General features: G+C 42.9%; 1 protein-coding gene across 1 annotated transcript in view; it reads left to right on the forward strand.

Moving 5' to 3' along the window:
• The first annotated feature begins 1,838 nt into the window (after window positions 1-1,838).
• Window positions 1,839-20,378, forward strand: part of Sh3gl2 (SH3 domain containing GRB2 like 2, endophilin A1) — a 179,308-nt gene continuing 160,768 nt past the window's right edge. Inside the window, exon 1 of the mRNA XM_031377793.1 lies at window positions 1,839-1,883. Within this exon, the coding sequence (XP_031233653.1) occupies window positions 1,839-1,883 (45 nt within the window). The remainder of the gene's footprint in view (window positions 1,884-20,378) is intronic.

Consider the following 20,378-nt stretch of genomic DNA (forward strand, 5'->3'; position numbering starts at 1 on the left):
CACCCTGAGGCACTGTATTAAAGGGTTACAGCAGTGGGAGGGGTGAGAATGGCTGGCCTTGTTGGCTTCTTCCTGCACCATACCCTAACACCCCTTTCTCTGATGCCTTACTTCAGAAAGAAGCTGCTCAACACCTCTCTTCTGGGGGGCAACATCCCAAAGTAGTTTTCTATGCAGAACCCAACTTAGTTCCTCTGAGGTTTAGCAGCATAAGCTATCAAAGCAAGTAGTCAGAGAGCCAAGGAAAGGTGGGGACTAGCTTTGCTTAATTTGAGGTTAAGTCAAGTACCCAAAGTCTCCAAGGAGCCTCTTCAGGTCCCCATTTCACTTCTTTTCATGTCTGAGACCAAGGTTACAAATTTCAGACCATATCATAGAATTGTGGCAGAGGGGAGAGAACCTTGTGGCCCTTATACCAAAAGGGGAGTTCTTAAGAAGTAACATGTCCTGCCTAAATCCACTAGCCAGTATCTGGCCCAGTGCCGCCTCTTCAGAGGAGTCTGGAATGTCCCACAGATGGGAAGGTCTGCACAGCAGCCAGCATCACAAGACTGCAGATCCCTTCCTTCCTTTTGCTTTGCTTTGCAGTGTGGGAGGGAGGCCATGGGACCTCACTGCTCCCGGTATTCGGTTGTGCTGTGATTCACATTAGCAAGGGTGACTGGTACTCAGCCCATGTCTAGAATCCCCTTGCACCAGTCCCTTCAGTTCATCTTTACTCAGGCTGCAGAAGTTTATGAGCTTCCCTTACACCAGGCAGTAGGGATGAGGGGGTAGCGGAACTGTATTTCTAGGAACCCAATCCAAGCCAGGTTGACTCTTTCCACATTCTTGGTAATGACTCTCCTCTTGGCGTCTCATCACTTTGATTCACACATGCAGGTGTGGCCAGCATAGGAGACTCTCCCACAAGCCCTTCAGTACAAGAAAAACTTGAAGTGGCTGCTTGTAAGAGCACAGAAGATTTCTGGTGCTGCTCTGGGCCCTTCACCCTTTGTGGTGTTTGTATAACTTACTACCTTGCCTTTCCTCATTATGTAAAAATGTTAGAACGAAAACCTCAAATCTCCATGATAATTGTGTGAATGCCAAGTTCACATTTGGCTTTTTTTTTTTTTGCTTTTGAAAATAGAAGATTAAATGCTATTACAGTAGTAATAACTCATATAAATTCCATTCCAGTATTCCAGTCAAGCTGTAGGGACTTCTCTTCATCTTAAGTAGTTAAGTTGTACTAGACCAGCAAAAAAAAGTTGATGGATTTCCCTAGGGTGAAACAAGCTTAAGGGATATTAAAAATCGAGGCAGAGAAATGTTTTCGGTGGCCAATCAAGCGAGAAGGCAGGGCATGAAATGAGCAATGACTTATTCATGATCCAGATAAGCCGCCACCCTGCTTTTCAACCACAGGGAGGCCAGGCTCAAAGGGCAAGGACAGTGCGCAGGCAGGCAGCGCCACTGCGGCTACCTGGAAGCTGGGTCACCTGAGTCTGAGTGCCCAAAGGCAGTGGTGACTCGTTTGCCAGGGCCACGAACGACTCCCATAGCTGAAGACTGCCCAGGCTTCTGACGGTGGAGGGACAGTCGCCCCCGCACAGTGCGGGGGTTCCGCGCGCTCACCTGCCTACCGCTTGCGCCCTGGGCGGGGCTTCCCGCGTCCCCTTTAAGAGGCCGCATCACCCGCCCTGACGTCAGGGTGTCTCTCCGCACAAGCCCGCGTCCCGCGCCGCGCCCCCGCGCCAGCAGCTCCTGCGGCCGCACGACCAGCAGCGGCCCGGCGACCCCAGCCGCCTTTCCGCATCCGCAGCTGCCGGCCGCGCGGCCTCCGGTATCCCATCATGTCGGTGGCAGGGCTGAAGAAGCAGTTCCACAAAGCCACTCAGGTAGGGCGCGTGCAGGTGCGCCATGGGCGGCCCCGCAGACCAACAGACGGACGGCGTCCTCCCCTGCAACCCCTCCCTGTCCCGATTCGGTCCCCGCGGGGCGCTGCGCGGCAGCCTGGCTCCGTGACCCGGCTCCCTGTCTCCGATCGGTCCTCGCTCCGCGACTCTGCTCCCTGGCCGCCGCATCCCTGCTTCCTTTTCCCACTCCGAGTCCCTGTGGTCCCCGCCACTCTAGCACCCAGTCCCCAGTTCGCCTTTCTTGGCATCACTGCTCTCTGTCCCCGCTGTCTCGGCTCCCCGACCCGGGTTTCCAGGCGGTCGGTCCCCACTCGGCAGCTCTCAGGCTCTGCACAGAGGGTTACGCGCAGATGCTTGGCGGCGCGGCGGGAGATTATGTAAAGTCGCCTAGGTGCGGTGACCTTGCGGTGCCGTGTGCCCCACTGTCCTGGGATGTGCTGGCTGGAGCTCTGTTCGCGCACGAGGCTGCCGAGGTGCCCGCGCTCTGCGCTTGCTCTAGGCTCCGCGCTCCCAGGCCTTCTCAGAACCCTCCTTCCCAGGCCTCCCCAGGCTCCCAGCATGGGAGAATGTGGTAACTCCTAGGAGCATGCATACATTAACTTTTCCCTGGAGAACTCCTTGGTGAAGCTTATTTGAGGCCATGGTTTGATCAGTGGTCTGCGAGTCTTTAAAGTTTTCCCACGGGTTTTACTGCCGAGGCAGTTGTTAAAAACTTGAAAATCACTGTCTATTTACTAGATGTGCCAAATTTTCTGTGTGGGGTAAGTAAGCAGAGATTAAAATACATTTAATCCAGAACCTCATAATTTAAATCTCATTGGGTGCAACTCAATGATTTTACAAAGAGAAAAATATCCAAAATACTTACGATGTGACCCACTTCTTACATAATGTGTGGAGTTACAATCCTTTTATTCATTTGGAACAGGTTAAATTTTAAGATATATTTAACAACAAACGACTTTATTGATAAACCGTAAAATACTTTTTGCGTAATCTAGCTTTAAAGATCTTTATTCTAAGCTAGCCTTAATCGTGTGGCTTCTGTAATTTCTCATTCATTTTTTAAAATTACTTTTATTGTTTTTACAATCCAGCTTTCACCCTCCCTCCGACCCCCCCTCCCACAATTCCTCATCCCATTCTCCACCCCCATCTCCAAGAGGATGCCTCCCTCCTCACAACCCCACCTCCACAGCACACACCAAATCTTCCCACTCCCTGGGGCCTCAAGTCTCTCTAGATTAGGCGCATCTTCTCCCACTGAGGCCGGACCACGCAGTCCTCTGTTGTTTATGTGCCTTCTTATTGAGTCCACAGCCTCAGTACTATTGCAGAAGGCATAGGGAAAAGGTGAAGGCTGCATTCCTTAAGTTTGCTTAAATTAAAGTGCAGAATGAAGTTCATCCCTGAGCATCACCTCTGTCACCATAGACTTAACATCATCCAATTAGTTCTGTTGGGAACTAATTTAGGAGAACAGGAAATAGTCATTTTAGGAAGTGATTCTATTGTCTATGATCTCCCTACTAGAAAGGCAAAATCAAGTATATTGTTGGCTTGATTCTGGCAACTTTTCACCAATCTGCACTACCAGTGAATGACATAGGACTTCCCTGATGTCACCAACCTATTTATTTATTTATTTATTTATTTATTTATTTATTTTAGTACTTGTCTCATTTCTAACCTAGACCAAAAGACTGATTCTACCAACATTCCTTTAGGAGCCTTGGCTTTGGGGAAGGAAAGGCTATGATTTGAATCCCTCTTCTGCTACCTCTGAAAATTAAGCGAGCTAGTTTTTTGAATCTGTCCTTGCTAAAAATGAGAAAAATTTTCATTTCTCAGGGATAAAGTAAGGATAAACGAATTTGTAGAGCATATATAGAAAATGCTTAATAAGTGATAGCTGTTAAGGTGAAGGATAATTTCATTAGTGTTAGGTACCATCCCTTTTCACTGGTAATAATGAGACTCGAGGAAACATCTGGAGCTTTGATAACCCGCACAGTAACCTTCTGACTCCGTTCAGGGCATCCTGACGTGGTGTGCGACTCTGGAACTAGGAAAGAATTGGAGCTTCAACATGGAAGCCCTCTTTCCAGGTGGGGAGGAGCTCTCATAGGGACCAACGTGCTCCTTAGGACTCTGAACCCAGATACGGGATCACAGATCATTACCATTCTCTTCCTTTGCCGAAAAGCCTTTTGTTTTAAAGGTGAACCACAATCTTATTCATAGCTTCATGGAGCCTAGTCTTTAAAAACTTAAGGCAAAGGTTACTTCCCTGTGCGTGGATGTGTATTCTAGAGGGCGTGTGAAGCCAGGGTTGGTGTTTGCCTGCTCTGAGCTGTGAGGGAAATGGTCATGTCCAGCTTTTCAGTCATTTCCCCACATGAGTTCCTGAATCTGATCTTAGCTGCAGAGGAAATGTCAGGCCTAGAATAGCCGCTGTGGAGGACTACCATGCTGGTCAGTGGGACTGAGCTTCCACAAGGGGTGGGTGGGGTTTCCTTAATAGAATATACCTTTAGTGTCAGTACCGTTGGTTTAAGGTTCCTGATTAGAGCGTGTCCCTACGGTTATCATATTAGAATTACTTATCTCTCTCTTTCGTCGATAGTTACTCTGTAATTAAATAATTTTTATTGTAATATAGGACAAATGAGCAATTATTACTCTACCCTCAGAGAGTTTTATTTTTATTGAGGTTCCATTTTATCATCAGTAATGTCAGTCTTTAAAGACTTGTTTGAATTTGCAGCATCCTGTGTAAAAATAGCTTTAACTCCTGGTTAATATGCAGGCAAACCCCTAATTCTTTTCCTATACCTCACAACCAAGTGTTTGATATGGTATGTCTTAGGAATTCATGGCTGGGAAGAGACACCATGATCGTGGCTGTTCTTATAAGGGAAAGTGTTTAATTGGGGCTGGGCTTATAGCTCTGAGGTTTAGTTCATTATCATCTTGGTGGGCAGCATGATGGCATACAGGTAGCCACGGTGGTACAGAAGGAGCTGAGAGTTCTACATCTGGACTAACAGGTACCAGGAAGAGACAATGAGCTCCTAAGCCTGACTGGAGCATCTGAAACTTCAAAGCCAATCTCCAGTGACACACTTCCTCCAACAAGCCCACACCTACTCCAACAAGGCCTCCTCGTAGTGCCACTTCCTATGAGCCTGTGGCGTCCATTTTCATTCAAACCACCGCGCAGTACATACATGGCGTCTATTCATACTTCAAACTGTATGGCAGTGTTAAGAAAATCTTTTTACAGGATGAACTGTTTTAGACAATTACGTTATTAGCTTGCTAGAAGTTATGAGGCAAAGTACCGCAAACTGAGCAACTTAACCACCAGAAATGTACTGAATCACTTACTGTGAGAGAAAGGTGCTTGAGATCTGAGGTCATTGCAGCAGGAAGGCCCTGCTCCCTCTGACAGCACCAGGCAAGAACCGCTCCAGGCCTCACTTTTAACTTCTGGGCCTTTATTGGTAGTCGGGTTTATCTTAACTTGTAGATACAGCACCTTGATCTTGCGCTCATGTTTACTCAGCATTGTTGTTTGTGTGTATTTGTGCTCCACTCTCAGTTTTACAAGGTGCCAGTCACGTTGGGTTAGGAGCCTACCTATTCCAGTGTGACCCCATTAGCAGTGTTCTTGTTTTCATGTAAGGTCAAACTCTTTGTGTTAATGAAGCTGGAATTTCAACTTATGTTGAAATACATTACATTTTGGGGGGGGGGTACACTTTAATAGCCTATTTTGCATAAGAGGATTGGTTATAGTATTCTTAATACTGCATTTGATCCAACTTTTAGAGGGGCAATTCTGTCTCAAGTAATAATGTAATTTTCTTTTGCACGGAACCAGACATACTTTCTTGCCTTTAATTGGTTTGGTAGGATATTGCTATAGGCTGCTTTTTCCCCACTTCAAATTCCTGTGTTGAAATAAGATAGTGTTAGTAGATGGCGTTCAGAAGGTGATTAAGTCTGAGGCCTCCACCCTCATGCACAGAATTACTGCTGTTCTCCTAGGCTGGAGAGAACTTATTCCAGTCTGCCACAGTGAGGGGGTCGCAACAAGATGTCTTCTTCAAAACACAAAGAGAGTCTCCATTAGACAAGAAACAAGCTGGTGTCCCGATCTTGGGTTTTCTTAGACTCACAAACTGTGAGAAAGAAATACCTATTATGTAGAAGTTACTAGCCTTTGGTACTCTCTTACCTTACCCCATTTTCTGCTGCTGTAACAGTACCAGAGATTGAATAATTTGGAAAGGAGCTTATCTTGGCTTATGATTCTGCAGGCTGGGAAATCCAAGATTATGTGGCTGCATTTGCTGAGGGCTTGTGGTGCTTAGCTCATGCTGGAAATCAGGAGGGCAAGTGGGTATATTAAAAGGCAAAATAGAAATGGTAGCCTCGGCGTTTCACAGCTCTCTCTCCCAGGGACACCTCCAGTTTCTCAGGAGGGAAGCATGAATTCAGGAAGAGGAAGGCGTGACACCATTTGTGAGGACAGTCCCTGCAGCCAGCTTGCTTCTCCCAAGTCCTACCTGTCAGTGCTGCTGTGTTGAGCTTCCAGCATGCGAACTCTTTGGGCACATGCTCCATCTGCAGCACCTGGGTTCATCTGCGTCTTCCAATTCTCTATTTTTAATGATAAAACTCATTTGAATAGGTGTGACTGAGGCACAGTCTGGTGGGTGCCTGTTATCACACTAGGATTTTTCCCCTGAGAAAACCTGATTCCATCGGTGCTCTGGGCCCTTCTGTTGAAAACCATTTACTCATGCTTTCCTGTTATTTACCATGCAGTGTCTTCTGTAAATCTGCATATGTGTTGATTTAGAAAACATTCAGCTTATTAAGGTATTCAATTAAATACTCAATTATGACTTTACATATTAAATTTTCACTTTCTTAGTTGGTTGCTTTGCATTGTAGACTCCCTGCTGCTTTGAAATCATGAGTTTGGCTTTATTGCTTGGCTCACGCCTCCTATGCCTGTGTCCTTTGGTAAATATGGCAATGGGCTGCTGTGGCCTTGTGTATTGTGTAAATTATATGCCAAACATTATTCACATTTTCCTGATAGAAACAGTGCTTAGTTGGCAGACAGTTTCTTTTTTTTTTGTATGTATAAATTTTTAATAAATTTTACATTAAATAAAATTTAATGAAGTTTAATGTTGTAGGGTAATCTCTCTTTTAGACTTTTATTGCACCAAGAGTGAGTAATTTCTCTACATAATTTTAAATTACAGCTTTAATTATTTCACTAATAACAGTGTTTTTTTTTAAATCGGATATATTCACATATATTCTTGTCTGTTTAGATTTGTTACATTCTGACTAGTGAAAATAAATCCAAAACTTTCAATGTACAGTATAATAAATTTAGTCTACTGCATAATTTGTCTGATTAGACTCTTTTGATTGTTTCTATCTAAGCAAATGTCATAGAAATGACCAAAAATAAGTAAATCAAACTAAATTGTATGTTTTATGTCTACATTATAAAATGCATACTAATTTGTACAAATACTTCAAAATAACTTATTGAAGATGTCCATCTTTCTCTGTTGCGAAGCAGGTTATCTTCATCATGTGAGCATTTACCTGCGTCTTAAGTTTTCTTTTCTTATTTATTTATTTTTATTAGATATTTTCTTTATTTACATGTCATATGATGTCTCCTTTCCTAGTTTCCCCTCTGAATAAAAGAATAAAATAAAATAAAATAAAACAAAAACAAAAACAAAACCCTGTTCCCTCCCCCCTCCCCCTGCTCATCAGTCAACCCTCTCATGTTTCCAGGCCCTGGCATTCCCCTACAACTGCTGCATAGAGCCTTCACAGGACCAAGGGCCTCTCCTCCCATTGATGGCCGACTAGGCCATCCTCTGATACATATGCAGCTGGAGCCATGAGTCCCACCATGTGTACTCCTTGGTTGGTGGTTTATTCCCCGGGAGCTCTGAGGGTACTAGTTAGTTCATATTGTTGTTCATCTTAAGGGGCTGCAAACCCTTCAGTTCCTTGGGTCCTTTCTCTAGCTCCTTCATTGGGGACCCTGAACTCAGTCCAATGGATGACTGTGAGCCTCTACTTCTGTATTAGTAGGGTACTGGTCGACAGCTTCTTAAAGTTATTTTTTTTTTTAACGATTTATTTATTTATTTATTTATTTATTTATTTATTTATTTATTTAATGTATGGGAGTACACTGTTGCTGTCCTAAAGGTATTCTTAATCTCTGCCTTCCTCTAAAAAATTAAAATGTAGGGTGAGAGATAGATTGTGTTTTTAGGCGAGAATCCATCCATCTTCTGTAACTGGACATGACAGTAACTGGACCTGCCAGTGCCTGACCCAAATGTAGCCTTCTCTGAACTAAATTTAGGAGCAGCCACATAGAAAAGATCTTCCAAGAGATCTCAGGATTGGATGAGATAATGCTGTAAGAGTACTGCGCTTGCATGAGGAGGAGGACCTGGACCATGTTTTTGTCTTTTTTCTCTCCTTTTTTTAAAAAAAGATTATTCATGAGCTCATACTCACCCATACACTTGAAAATGGACACACAGAATTGTCAGTGGAAATAGAAACTAAATTGTTTCCCTTGAGGCTGTGGCTCTCCTTGACTGAAGTTTGATACTGTTTTTTTTTTTTTTGGAGGAGGGCTGGGGTGGGGTGGGGTAGGGAGACTTTTTCCTCACTAACTTATTCTGTTGAGTTCTTGTTTTAATTTAGTTAGGAAGATTTTGAGTGTCTTTAAAATTAATTACAATATTATTACAGATAGCAAGACTTGATCTAGAAATATTCTGGTTTGGAGGCAGTTGCTTCATGAAGCAAGGTGCAGAAAAGTTAGGGGAAGGGAAACTAGGTCTCATAGAGCAGATTTTCCTCTGCTGCCTCTTTGGTGTTGCCTGTAGAGTCCAGGGCCCCCAGAAACTCAGGGCTTTATTACAAGTGTAGTTGAGGAAGTGAAAAGAGACATGAGCAATTATAACTCGGTGAGAAGGCACAGGTTCAGAACCGCTGTGATGTTCAAAATGGCCACATGTTGGGCTTAGTTCTGCTTTGAAGGGTTGAAGGCCAGATCATCAAGTGACTGTGTGAATAAGAAGTCAGTGGATCATCTTGGCCTCCCCCCACCCTTTCCCTTTTTGTTCTTTTAACTATGCAGCTTTGTTCTGCTAGGTGTGGCCATACAGGCTGGGAGCATGGAGAAGATGGTAACATTTTTGAAGAATGCCCTTGTTCCTAGGATGTTTGCTTTGATGCTTAGGCTTCTAAAAGACCTCATTTACATTTCATCATGCAAAACTGGTAGAGATAGATTTCTTGTAATGAAACCTGAACTTTCCCTAAGAATTGTAGTCAGGGCAATTTTACTGTGCCAAGAAATACTTGAATATCCAGGTGTAATACTCTTGTACATACAGAACACTTCATGCTCTACCCATGCTTGCTTGCTTGCTTGCTTTCTTTCTTTCTTTCTTTCTTTCTTTCTTTCTTTCTTTCTTTCTTTCTTTCTTTGTTTTTGTTTTTGTTGTTGTTTTTTGTTTTGTTTAGTATAGAATAGAATATATTCAGGGCATGGGGAGGGGAGATAAGAGAGTTATAGAGGCAGAGAAAGGCACAGAGAGAGAGAAGTAGAGGAAAAGAGGAGTACAGGCCAGCCATGAGCATGTGGAAAAGGGGGGGGGGGGAAGGGCCGAGGGGACAGAGCAGGAGCAGGAAGGGAAGAGCAAGAGCACTTGCTTTCTCTCTTTCTTTCTTTCCTTCCTTCCTTCTTTCCTTTCTTTTTTTCTCTCTTCATTTTTAGTGTTTGATTTCAAAATTTTATTTATTTATTCACTTTACATCCCAATATCGGCTCCTCTTTCTCCTCCCAGTACCTCCTCACATAGATCTTTCCCCCTATTTCCCCTTCCCCCCTCTTCTGATATCCAGCACCACCCCGGGTATCACTGCTCAGCACATCAAGTCACTGTAGGACCAGGTGCATCCACTGAGGCCAAACAAGGCAGCCCAGTAGAGAGAGCAGGGGAGGGAGAACAGAAATTGGTGGAGGGTGAGTGGGAGAGTGGGGTGTGTGTGTGTGTGTGTGTGAGCATCTCTAGGACCCGCCATACTTTTAAATACACAAGCTGTGGCAGCAGGAACAGGGAGCGGAGGGCTTACATCTTCAATCCAGTGCAGAGCAGAGAGAGTGGTTTGAAAGTGATGTGAGGCTTTTAATCTCAAAGCCAGCCCTGAGCAGCGGCTCTTCCCAGCAAGTCTGCAGCACCCAAACCTCCCCAAACAGCACCACCAACTGGAACCCAAGTGTTCAAATACCTGAGCCTATGGGGCACATTCTCATTCAAACCACCTCAGGCAATAAAATTGCTTTTAAACCTTGGCTACGGGACTTGGGAAGTGGTCCAGGCAGCAAACTACTTGTGTGATATAAACCTGAGTACCTGAGTCTGATCCCCAGCATGCACAAAGGGAAAAAGGCATGTGATGCTGATGCTGGGAATGCAGATACAAGCAGATCCCTAGGACCTGCCGGCTAGTTTATAGTTAGCAAGAGCACCAGACCATGTCTCCATGAGAGACCAGGGTGGTTGGCTCCTGAGGAATGACATTTGAGGTTTCCTCTGGCTTACACACTGCAATACGTGCACAGCCTACGGGGCAGAGAACAGGTCTTTGATCATGCCAGCAAGGAAAGTTAGGACCATATACAGCTTTAAAAAAACAAACAAACCTGGATTCCACTGAGAGCCTCCATGGGAAGGGATGCTTCCCCAGAGCTGCCAGGTAGGGCCTAGGCTTGGCAACGTCTTGATTCCTGAACACAGAGCCTGCTTAAGCCAGCCTAGACTTCTGACTTGTGGATTGTAACTCAATAAATGAGTATTCTTTTAATCTGATATGTTTGTGGAAGTTTGTTATATAACATCAGAAAACTAATGATAGCAACTCCAATTATGGTTCATTAGCTAGAACTTTCAACATGACCCCTGAATGATTCTAACTGCAAAGAAAAAAGCCAAGAGAAGACGGTGTGCTCAGAATGGAGCAGGGTTTTGGTTTAAAAGCCAGGTGTTTGCTACGTATGGGAGACTTTAATCACAGCATCTCCCCTGATTCCCCTGGTTCCCAAGGCTTAGGGAAAACCTTAGAGGAGAAAGCTGCAAGACTGTCAGATCTGGAGGTTGGGGGAGGGTGCTGCCTTCTGGACATGGTGCAACACAGTGAGACCCTGCCTCACGACCAACAAGCACACACTCCAAATACAAAGTCTAAGAATATAAAAAGCTGTTTGGGCTTCTATAAAAAGAAGAGCTGTGATTTTTTTTTTCCTCTCATTGTGCATAACATTAATTTACACATGCAGTAAGTGTATCGATGTACACGCAGCATGCCTATATACACTGTATGAAATTTAAATAGTTTGAAAAATCAATATTTTCTTATTATATGTTTTTCTTTTCAGTAGATTTTGTTATTTACCATTTTCCCCTTCCAGTGTTTTGTTTCTCATTTTCATGGTTGAAACTCAAGTTAATTCTGTGTTTCCCTGATCATTTGTAAGCTCTGACACTGTTAAATGCTGTAAGTCTGTCTCTTACTTGAGTGGGCTGATAATACTCAAGTAAGAGACAGACTTACAGCATTTAACAGTGTCAGAGCTTACAAATGATCAGGGAAACACAGAATTAACTTGAGTTTTTTTTAACTTTAGAATGAGGTTTCTTTGAACAATAAAACTTTTTAGTTGTTAATCTCCAAGAGTGAGTTAGACTTTCTACCAGGATGAACAGGGTGGTCAGCCATTCACCCAATATCTGCTTTTATGCTTGTGGGAGACTGGTATTCACACAGAAACGAGGAAATGATTCTGCTTCCAGCAAGTCACAAAGTTGCATGGAAGTTTGACATCGTTCATGGATTTGCTGTTGGAGACTAAAGTCATGTAGCACGCTTGGGCATGGATAGCCAGTCACATAATCAGCAGGGCTGACTGCAAGAGTGGGTGGGCTCTACTACATGTACTACACGGAGTCTGTTGGATGGTAGCCCCAGGCCTTTAGGAATGACGTGTGGATCTATAGTTCTAGTTGGTTTTCTGGGACAGGTGGTATACAGTATGTTAGGTATAATTCAGAAAGGCGGGGGTCCCGCATCCTGTGATGACCTGTGCTGAAACAGTATGCTACAAGTAGATTTGCAGATTTGCTGTTGATACGGGGGGGGGGGGGGGGGGGGGGGGGGGGGTCTAGGCAGGAGGAAAGGGCCTCTTTTGTGCACCATGTGAGACACAGGAATACCAATATGTCTGTTTCTTCTGAGACAAATGGCAGGACCACTGGTTAGTAACACTCTGTATTCAGGGAACTAAAGCCTTCACAATGAGACAGATCTTAGGTGTTATGGGGGAAACTCCTGTTAGCTGTTTGAAGCACTTCCCCAAATGCTTCCTTCCATGGCAAGATTAGAGCAGGCCAGCCCCTGGCCTTCCAGTAAGGGATGAGACTTACTAGACTAATTGCAAGGCTAAAGATGAAGCAATAACTGGAGCCCACAGCACTAAGGTAAACCGACAGCCATAATTCAGTTAGTTATTCCCTCCTGCTCCGAGATCAGGCCACCCTGAGCAGGCCTTACCTGCTAACCCAAATACATCAAGGTCAAGTATTTCCTCCTTGGTTGGTCCAAAGAGATGGATAGCCTGCTGCTTTTGAGAGGAGAAATTTTGCACATTCTCCACAAAAGCTAAGTGTGACAAAGGCCCTGGGGAGCTGTGCTTCCTCCTTTCCCACTGTGACCTCCTTTACTCTGGAACGTGTGTGGCTTTCTTGTACTCTATCACATGTGTAACTTTCTGCTGTGTTCTCCTCTGTCTCTGCCCCAATATGTGTCACCTTTATGCTGATGCTCAGGGTACTTCCCCTCTCTTGAACTTTAGTATTCAGTCCATGACTTCCCTTCTGAGACCATTTTAAAGTTCTTTTTAAGGAGACCAAGAACAATCAAAGGGCTCTCTTTGCCTTACTACCTTGTGCCAGTGTCAAGTTGAGCCACTTGGCCAGGTAGAAAATAGGTGGTTCAGTGTTTGAATAACTAACCTAAAGGCAGAATGTCCTGTATCCATTGACTGCAGGGGGACCCAGCTTTCATCCTCCTTGTAAGCCCACAATGCTCACTGAGGTGGCCCTAGCCCTCTCCTTTCTGTTGAGGGTACAGCTGTGGACATTGGCTTACATGTCATTTTTTAACCTGTTAGATATGTAATTGCCCACGTGGTAAAATTTGTATTTATGACATGGAATTAAAATCTGTTTCTCTCCCCCACCTTGTAAAACTTTTATGCAAATATTTTACCCACTCTCCATCAACTGGTAGAACCTTTGTCTACAAGAAAGTGCTGCGGATTAAGTGGAAGGCACCTCTCCCTTCCCTTCATTTCCTCCTGCTGATTCTTGTAAAACTAGCCAGTCACAGTAAGTCAGAAAAGACAGCTATCACCAGCACTTGCTGGCATCTTGTTTTAGTCAGGGTTTCTGTTCCTGCACAAAACATCATGACCAGCAAGCAAGTTGGGAAGGGAAGGGTTTGTTCAGCTTACACTTCCACACTGCTCTTCATCACCAAAGGCAGTCAGGACTGGAACTCACACAGGGTAGGAACCTGGAGGCAGGAGCTGATGCAGAGGCCACAGAGGAGTGCTACTTACTGGACTGCTTTCCCTGGCTTGCTCAGCTTGCTTTCTTATAGAACCCAGGACCACCATCCCAGGGATGGCACCACCCACAGTGGGCTACAGCTCGATCTCATGGAGGCATTTACTCAAGGGAGGCTCCTTTCTCTGTGATAACTCCAGCTTGTGTCAAGCTGACATACAAAACCAGCCAGTACACCCGAGTTTGGTCTTCTGTGTTTGGTCAAGCATACCCTCCCGACGAAGGTCAAGTTTTGCCTTGTTGAGACACCTCACTGCAGTGGTGGTCTCTTTCTTTGTGACCTCTGCTGTATTTCTCCCATACCTAACCTTGTACTTGAGAACTATCCCTTGGTCCACTTAATTTGAACTAATAAATGATTTTCCATGAAACTCTTAGATTGTTTTTATCATCAACTACCTTAGGAGAGTGTATATATGTTAAGCACATATACATATAAGGAAACATTATACATATAACATTATACATATACATACATATAAGGAAACATTATAGAGTCTGTGTCAATTGTTTCTCAAAACTTGATGGATGTGCTCTGATTCTGCCTTTCAGGGTCACAGTGAGTTATGCAGTTATGATGTGATGAGAGTTACCCCTTTATAACATCTAGATTCTTTTTGTCCACGGACACCATGTCTGCTGCTTGCTGCTGTATTCAAGTCAACTTAGAGTCGGTCTCTTGGACGCTGTAGTCTGTAGTCTCTTTCTGTATGGTGGAATATTTGTCTATTACCCAAACCCGTCATTGGCTTTGATGAATGTGGTTGCTGCAGTGAGTTGATAAATGGATATAGTTTTGCACTGTTGAGTGTATTAGTCAGGATTCTTCAGCTGGGTTCTCTTGGATATAGATATATAAGAAGGGTTTTGCTATGGACAGTGGCTAATGAAACTATAAAAGCCAAGAAATATCACACCATGCTCTGGGTAGTGAGCAGGAGACTAGGGAAACTTAAGCTTGTAGTTCAGTCTGAATAGAAACCCCGAGAACCATGATAGCTATGGGAGTAACTTACAGCCCAAGGTGGAAGACTAAACCTGGGACTGTTTGAAGCTTGGAATCAAGACTCCTGAATCGGCAGTTCTGGAGTATAAAGGCAGAGGAAGATGGAAGTTCAGGCTCTAGATGAAGATAAGTCTATCTTTTTGTGTCCATTTCTTCTAAACAGGTCCCTAAGGGATTATTAAATGGATGTAGTTTAGTCTGATTAACATGCTATTGTATTCCAGAAAACTCCCTTGTAGACACACCCAGAAGTATGGAATCTCTTATCAACTGAGTTAATGGTGATTAGATTTATAAAATTAACCATTGCTCTGACTTAATTTATATGTGAATCATTTCATTATTTACTTGTTTGTTTATTTATTGTGGGAGTATGATGGATTTCTGAATGTTACCCAAGCTGCCTTGAACTCATAATTCTCCTGTCTCCGTCCACTCCCAAGTAGTGGGAGTTACTGGAGCATGTCAGTGAACTCAGTCATACTATCATATTCATAAAAGAAAAAATGTAATTTATTAAAAATACTATATGCTAGTAGTATGTAATAGTCATATGAGTAAATATGTACATTTGAGGTTTATTCTGCCTTGGTTAAATAAGATTTGCAAAAAGATATACTAGCAATATCAAACAGAGAGAGAACAGAAGCCAGGCATCCTTCCTGAGGGACTGAGTGGTATTGAGGACGTGGTATTTTGCAGTACATATTTGGCCTTAGTCCCAGTTTTCTGGCATAAAGCTCTTTTAAACCCTTGGGAATTTCTTCAGTTAGTCATTTTCTGCTAATGATGTGATTGGTGACTGGGACCCCTTCCCAGCTTCAGGATTGGGCTGCTGGGTAATTTGAGGGTGGAGCATTTAAGCCCCACCCTAAGGGCTTGAGAGGGGAAAGGGCTGAGGGTTAAGTTGATAATCAGTGGCCAAGGATTTAGTCAGCTGTGTTAGCCATGCCTACTTGAGGAAGCCTTCGAGAAGTCTAGCATCACATGTGAGAGGACACCTGATCCGTCAGTGGAGCTTGCTGGGTGCTGTGGTCAGAGAGAGCCCGCTGCTCTCCTTCTCCCTCACATCACTCTGTGCCCCCTTCTGTCTGCCTGTTCACCTATAGCCTTGGTATTATTCTTTGAAGTGAACGATTATAAGTAAAGCATTCTCCAAGTCTTTGTGAGACATCTACCAAATTACTGGAATCCAGACAAAGGGCAGTGACAACAGTGGTTTACTTATTTATTTTATTTTTTTCTTGTCATTGAAAATAGATTTTTTCCCCTCACACAAGATATTAAGATTACAGTTTCTTCCATCTTTAATCCTCCCAGCTCTTCCCTACATTCCCTCCCATCCAGATTCAACTCCTTTCTGTCTCTCATTAAAAAAAAAAAAAAAAGTAGACTTCTAAAGAATAATATGAAATATGATAAAATAAAAACTAACACATCAGAACTGGACAAAACAAACAGAAGAAAAAGAGTCCAAGAGAAGGCACAAGAAACAGAGACTCCCTTATTTATGCATCCAGGAATCCCATCAAAATATTCAACTGGAAGCCATAATATGTATGTGAAGAACCTGTAGGATAAAAAGAGAAAAGAAAGCAGTAACCAAAAAAAAGAAAAAGAAAAAAAAAAAGCAAAATCATGGCATGGCCCTATGGGAGAAGGAACCTACATAGTGCCATTGATTTAATTTTTCCTTTGGCCATTACTGCTACTGCTAGGCATGTAGCCTATCCTTAGGAGTGGTTTGATTACACAGTGAGACTCCCATTGGAGGAAATGAAATTTTTATGTGCATGTGGTTATCAACTGGAGATTGTTAGGGATGGGAGCCTCTGCCCACTTCCCTTTTCAGCTCTAGGACTCTTATACACATCCCTGCAGGCCACGTGCACGCTGCCTCGGTCTCTGAGGGTTCATACGTGCTTCTCGCTGATTTAGAGGGCCTTGTTTTCTTGGTGTCCTCTGTCCCCTCTAGCTCTTATACCCTTTCCACTTCTTTGTTCCCTAAACCCTGAGGGGAGGGATTTGATGGAGATGTCTCTCCCCTGATCTCTGAGGGCTGAGTGTTGCAAGGACCTTAAGTCAAATCTCACTCTGAAAAATGTCTGCTGTGGCTTCCTGTATTTGTTCCCATTTACTGTAGAAGGAAGCTTCGCTGATGGTGACTGAGCAAGGCAAGGCACTGACCTATGACATACCCTTCTCAGGGACATCTATTTATCCGTTCTAGTCCCTTACTCTATGCCTAACCTTTGTGGTTCTATGTATTGTATTCTTGATGTAATAGTTACTGTACATATACAAGTGAATACACATGGTCTTCCTGGGCCTGGGTTACCTTATTCAGGATGATTTCTTTTTTCTAGTTGCATTCATTCACCTGTTGATTTCATGATCACTTTTTATCTTACCGAGTAACAGTTATTCTGCAAATGTTCTACAGTTTCTTTATCTGTTCTGTTGAGGGACATCTAGGTCATTTCCACTTTCTGGCTATTAGGAATGACCATCAAAGAACATGGTTGAACAAGTGTCTCTGTGACAGGATGATATGACCTTTGGATATGTGTCCATAATTAGTATGGCTGGATCTTGAGGTAGGTGGTTTCCATCTTCCTGAGGAATCACCAGACTGATTTCCATAGTGGCTGGACAAGTTTCCAGTTCCACCAGCAATGGAGGAGTGCTCCCCTTGCTCCACATCCTCATGAGTGTGAGCTGTCACTTGTGTTATTGGTCTTAGCTATTCTGTTGGGTGTAAGAAGAAATCTCAAAGTAGTTTCGATGTGTATTTCTTTGATGACTAAGGATGTTGAACATTTCTATAAAAGTTTCTCAGCCATTCAAGTTTACTCTTTTGAGAGGTTTCTGTTCAGACATGTACCTCACTTTATAATGGGTTATTTGTTTTATTGCTATCTAGTGTTTTAGTTCTTTATATATTTTGAATATTAGCCCTCTTACAGATGTGTAGCTGGTAAAAATCTTTTCCTATTCTGTAGGCTGTCACTTTGTCCAAATGACAGTGTGTTTTGCTGTGAAGAAGGTTGCTAATTTCACTAGTTCCCACTTGTTAATTGTTGATTTTAGTCCCTGTGCTAATGGTGTTTTGTTCACAAAGTGTTTTTCTGTGCCAGTGAATTCAGGCTATTTTCCACCTTCTTTCCTATAGCTTCAGTGAATCTGGTTTTATGTTGAGGTCTTTAATCCATTTGGAGTTGAGTTCTGTGCATGGGGATAAGTATGGATCTATTTGGGTTCTTCTAAATACAGTCACCACCACCACTTGTGAAAGATGCTTTCTTCCTCCAAATGTGTATTTCCCGCTTCATCAAAAATCATGTGTCCATATGGGTATGGATTCACATCTCGGTCATCAGGTTGGTTTTATTGATTGACAAGTCTGTTTTTATGCCAATACCATGCACTTTTTATCACTATATATCTGTAATAAAACTTGAAATCAGGGATGATGGTGCATCCAACTGTTCTTTTATTGCTCAAGAGTTTTGAGTTTTTAGTTATCCTTGTGTGTGTGTGTTTCTATCTGAAGCTGAAAATTGTCTTTTCAAGCTCTGTGAAAATTGTGTTGGATGTTTGATGGATATTGCATTGAATGTTTTGGTAGGATGGCCATTTTTGCTATATTAATCCTACCAATCCTTGAGCATGGATGATCTTTACATCTTCTGATGTCTTCTTCAATTTCTTTCTTCAATGTTTAACGTATTTTTTTACGTTAAGTCCATCTTTCACTTGCTTAGTTAGAGTTACCTTATGTTTTATATCATTTGAGGAGTTGTTCCCCTGATTTCTTTCTTAGTCCATTTGTCATCTGTTTATAGGAGGGCTACTGATTTATCTGGCTTTATTTTGTTTCCAGCTATTTTGCTGAAAATGTTTATTGCAATAGGTGTTCCCAGGTGGAATTTTGGGGGTCCCTTATGTATATTATCATATCACCTGCAAATAAAGTTCTTTGACTTCCTCCTTTCTTTTATCTCCTTGAACTCCTCTAGCTGTCTTATTGCTTTAGGTAAGACTTCAAACACTATATTAAGTAAGTATGGAGAGAGTGGACAGCTCATTCATGTAAGCTTCTTTCCATTGAAGACAACTGGCTAATAGCTGATCGGTGAGAAGCACACGGTATAATCTGTACAGGTGATTGGAATTGGATAGGCAAGGGCAGCCTTGAAGAAGCTGATGGACTTTTTAGTGAGTGCCAAAGGGTGAGTGAAAGGATGAGATGTGTCAGATGTAAAGACATCTGCAGGACTGGCTGCTGGCGGGAAGAATTCTCTACGTATTTCCCAAAATGAGGTTACAGAAATTCTGTGTCGAGTTTAGTGAGAGTACAGGAAGAGAAAACCCTTGCTCTTTCTGTGCCCTTATAAGGGTACCAGCCTGCTTTCACGTATCCCTTACAAGTTGCCCCTCCCACAGCTCCACTGTTCTCTGACCATCAGAGAGTTTTTCTGTTTATATCAATTATGAGGTTTGATTATCTTTTATAAAAGGAAAGACTATTTGTTTAGAGCAGCATGCATCATACGTTCATAAGAGAAGAGGAAGGTGAACATCAAGAGAGACTGAGGTTACCAGGAGATATAGTATATGGACAGTAGGAATGCAGTATAGAAGCTCAGGGCATGGGTCAGATTTCCTCTTAGTGTTGCCATTCTGAGTGCCTGTGTGGCCGCAGAGCAGTAACTAGTGACGATTGTAAATGATTCCCTCCTCTGCCTCCTCCCGCCATCGCTCAGTTCAGTAGCCGAGGCAATATCCTTTGAGGGCATAGTTAGAGCTTTGCACCTGAGGCTTCCAGTCTCAACGCTCTGTTATTTAGAATCTAGCTGTTATTTTTGTTTGTTTGCTTGTGAGAATATGTGAGGATCCACTCAAGGATCTTTGTCATCTGCATGCTAGGCAAGTGTTCTGCTGCTGAGCCATATCCCCCAGCCCTGTAGTGATCTAAAGAGCAAATCTAAAGTTGTGCTTCTCCTTAAAGCTCTTCAGTGGTTTTGTGGCTCCCAGCATTGAGCCTCTGTAAACAGTATTAAGGAGTTTGGAGCCACTGTTGGCTGGTTGTCTCACCTCTCTTAGCTCTTTATATATGCCTAACTATACTAATGTTGCTGAGTCTTTGACATTTTACCAAATAATGTTTGCTCTGCCAAATTGATGTTCTTGATTTTCAGCCTTTCTTTTATGCTCTTCCCTCTGGACATTTCCTACTTGTGTTATATGCTGTACTTAACTTATCACAATTTCTCTTTAAAGGTCTTACTTAATATCATCTCAGGGGACTTACCATCATCCCACGTTTAGTGTGGGTCAAATGGCTGTTAGTATGCACTGGAAATTGCCCATGGTGGTAGATCACTTGGCACATTTTTCTGAAATGAGCATTTTTCTTGTTGGTGTCTGCCAGGGAGCTCATCTCTCAGATCTTCATTATATACCCAGTGCCTGTTCCATAGTAGATGTTCAACTGATGTTTGCTGAATGAATCTGTATTTCCTGTTTCTTTTCTATAATATTTATAATTTAAAGTTGTGTGTAGGCATATATTTTTGATTTTTATTTTTACTTACATGTTCTGTGATTATAGCTTTTTACTTAGAGGTTAAACCCTCATAAAGTTGTAAATTTGTAACTTTAAAGTAAGCTTTAAAATAATTTTTTTTTTTTTTTGGTTTTGTT

This window comes from Mastomys coucha, unplaced genomic scaffold (assembly GCF_008632895.1).
Source record: "Mastomys coucha isolate ucsf_1 unplaced genomic scaffold, UCSF_Mcou_1 pScaffold18, whole genome shotgun sequence".
NCBI classification, from domain to species: Eukaryota; Metazoa; Chordata; class Mammalia; order Rodentia; family Muridae; genus Mastomys; species Mastomys coucha.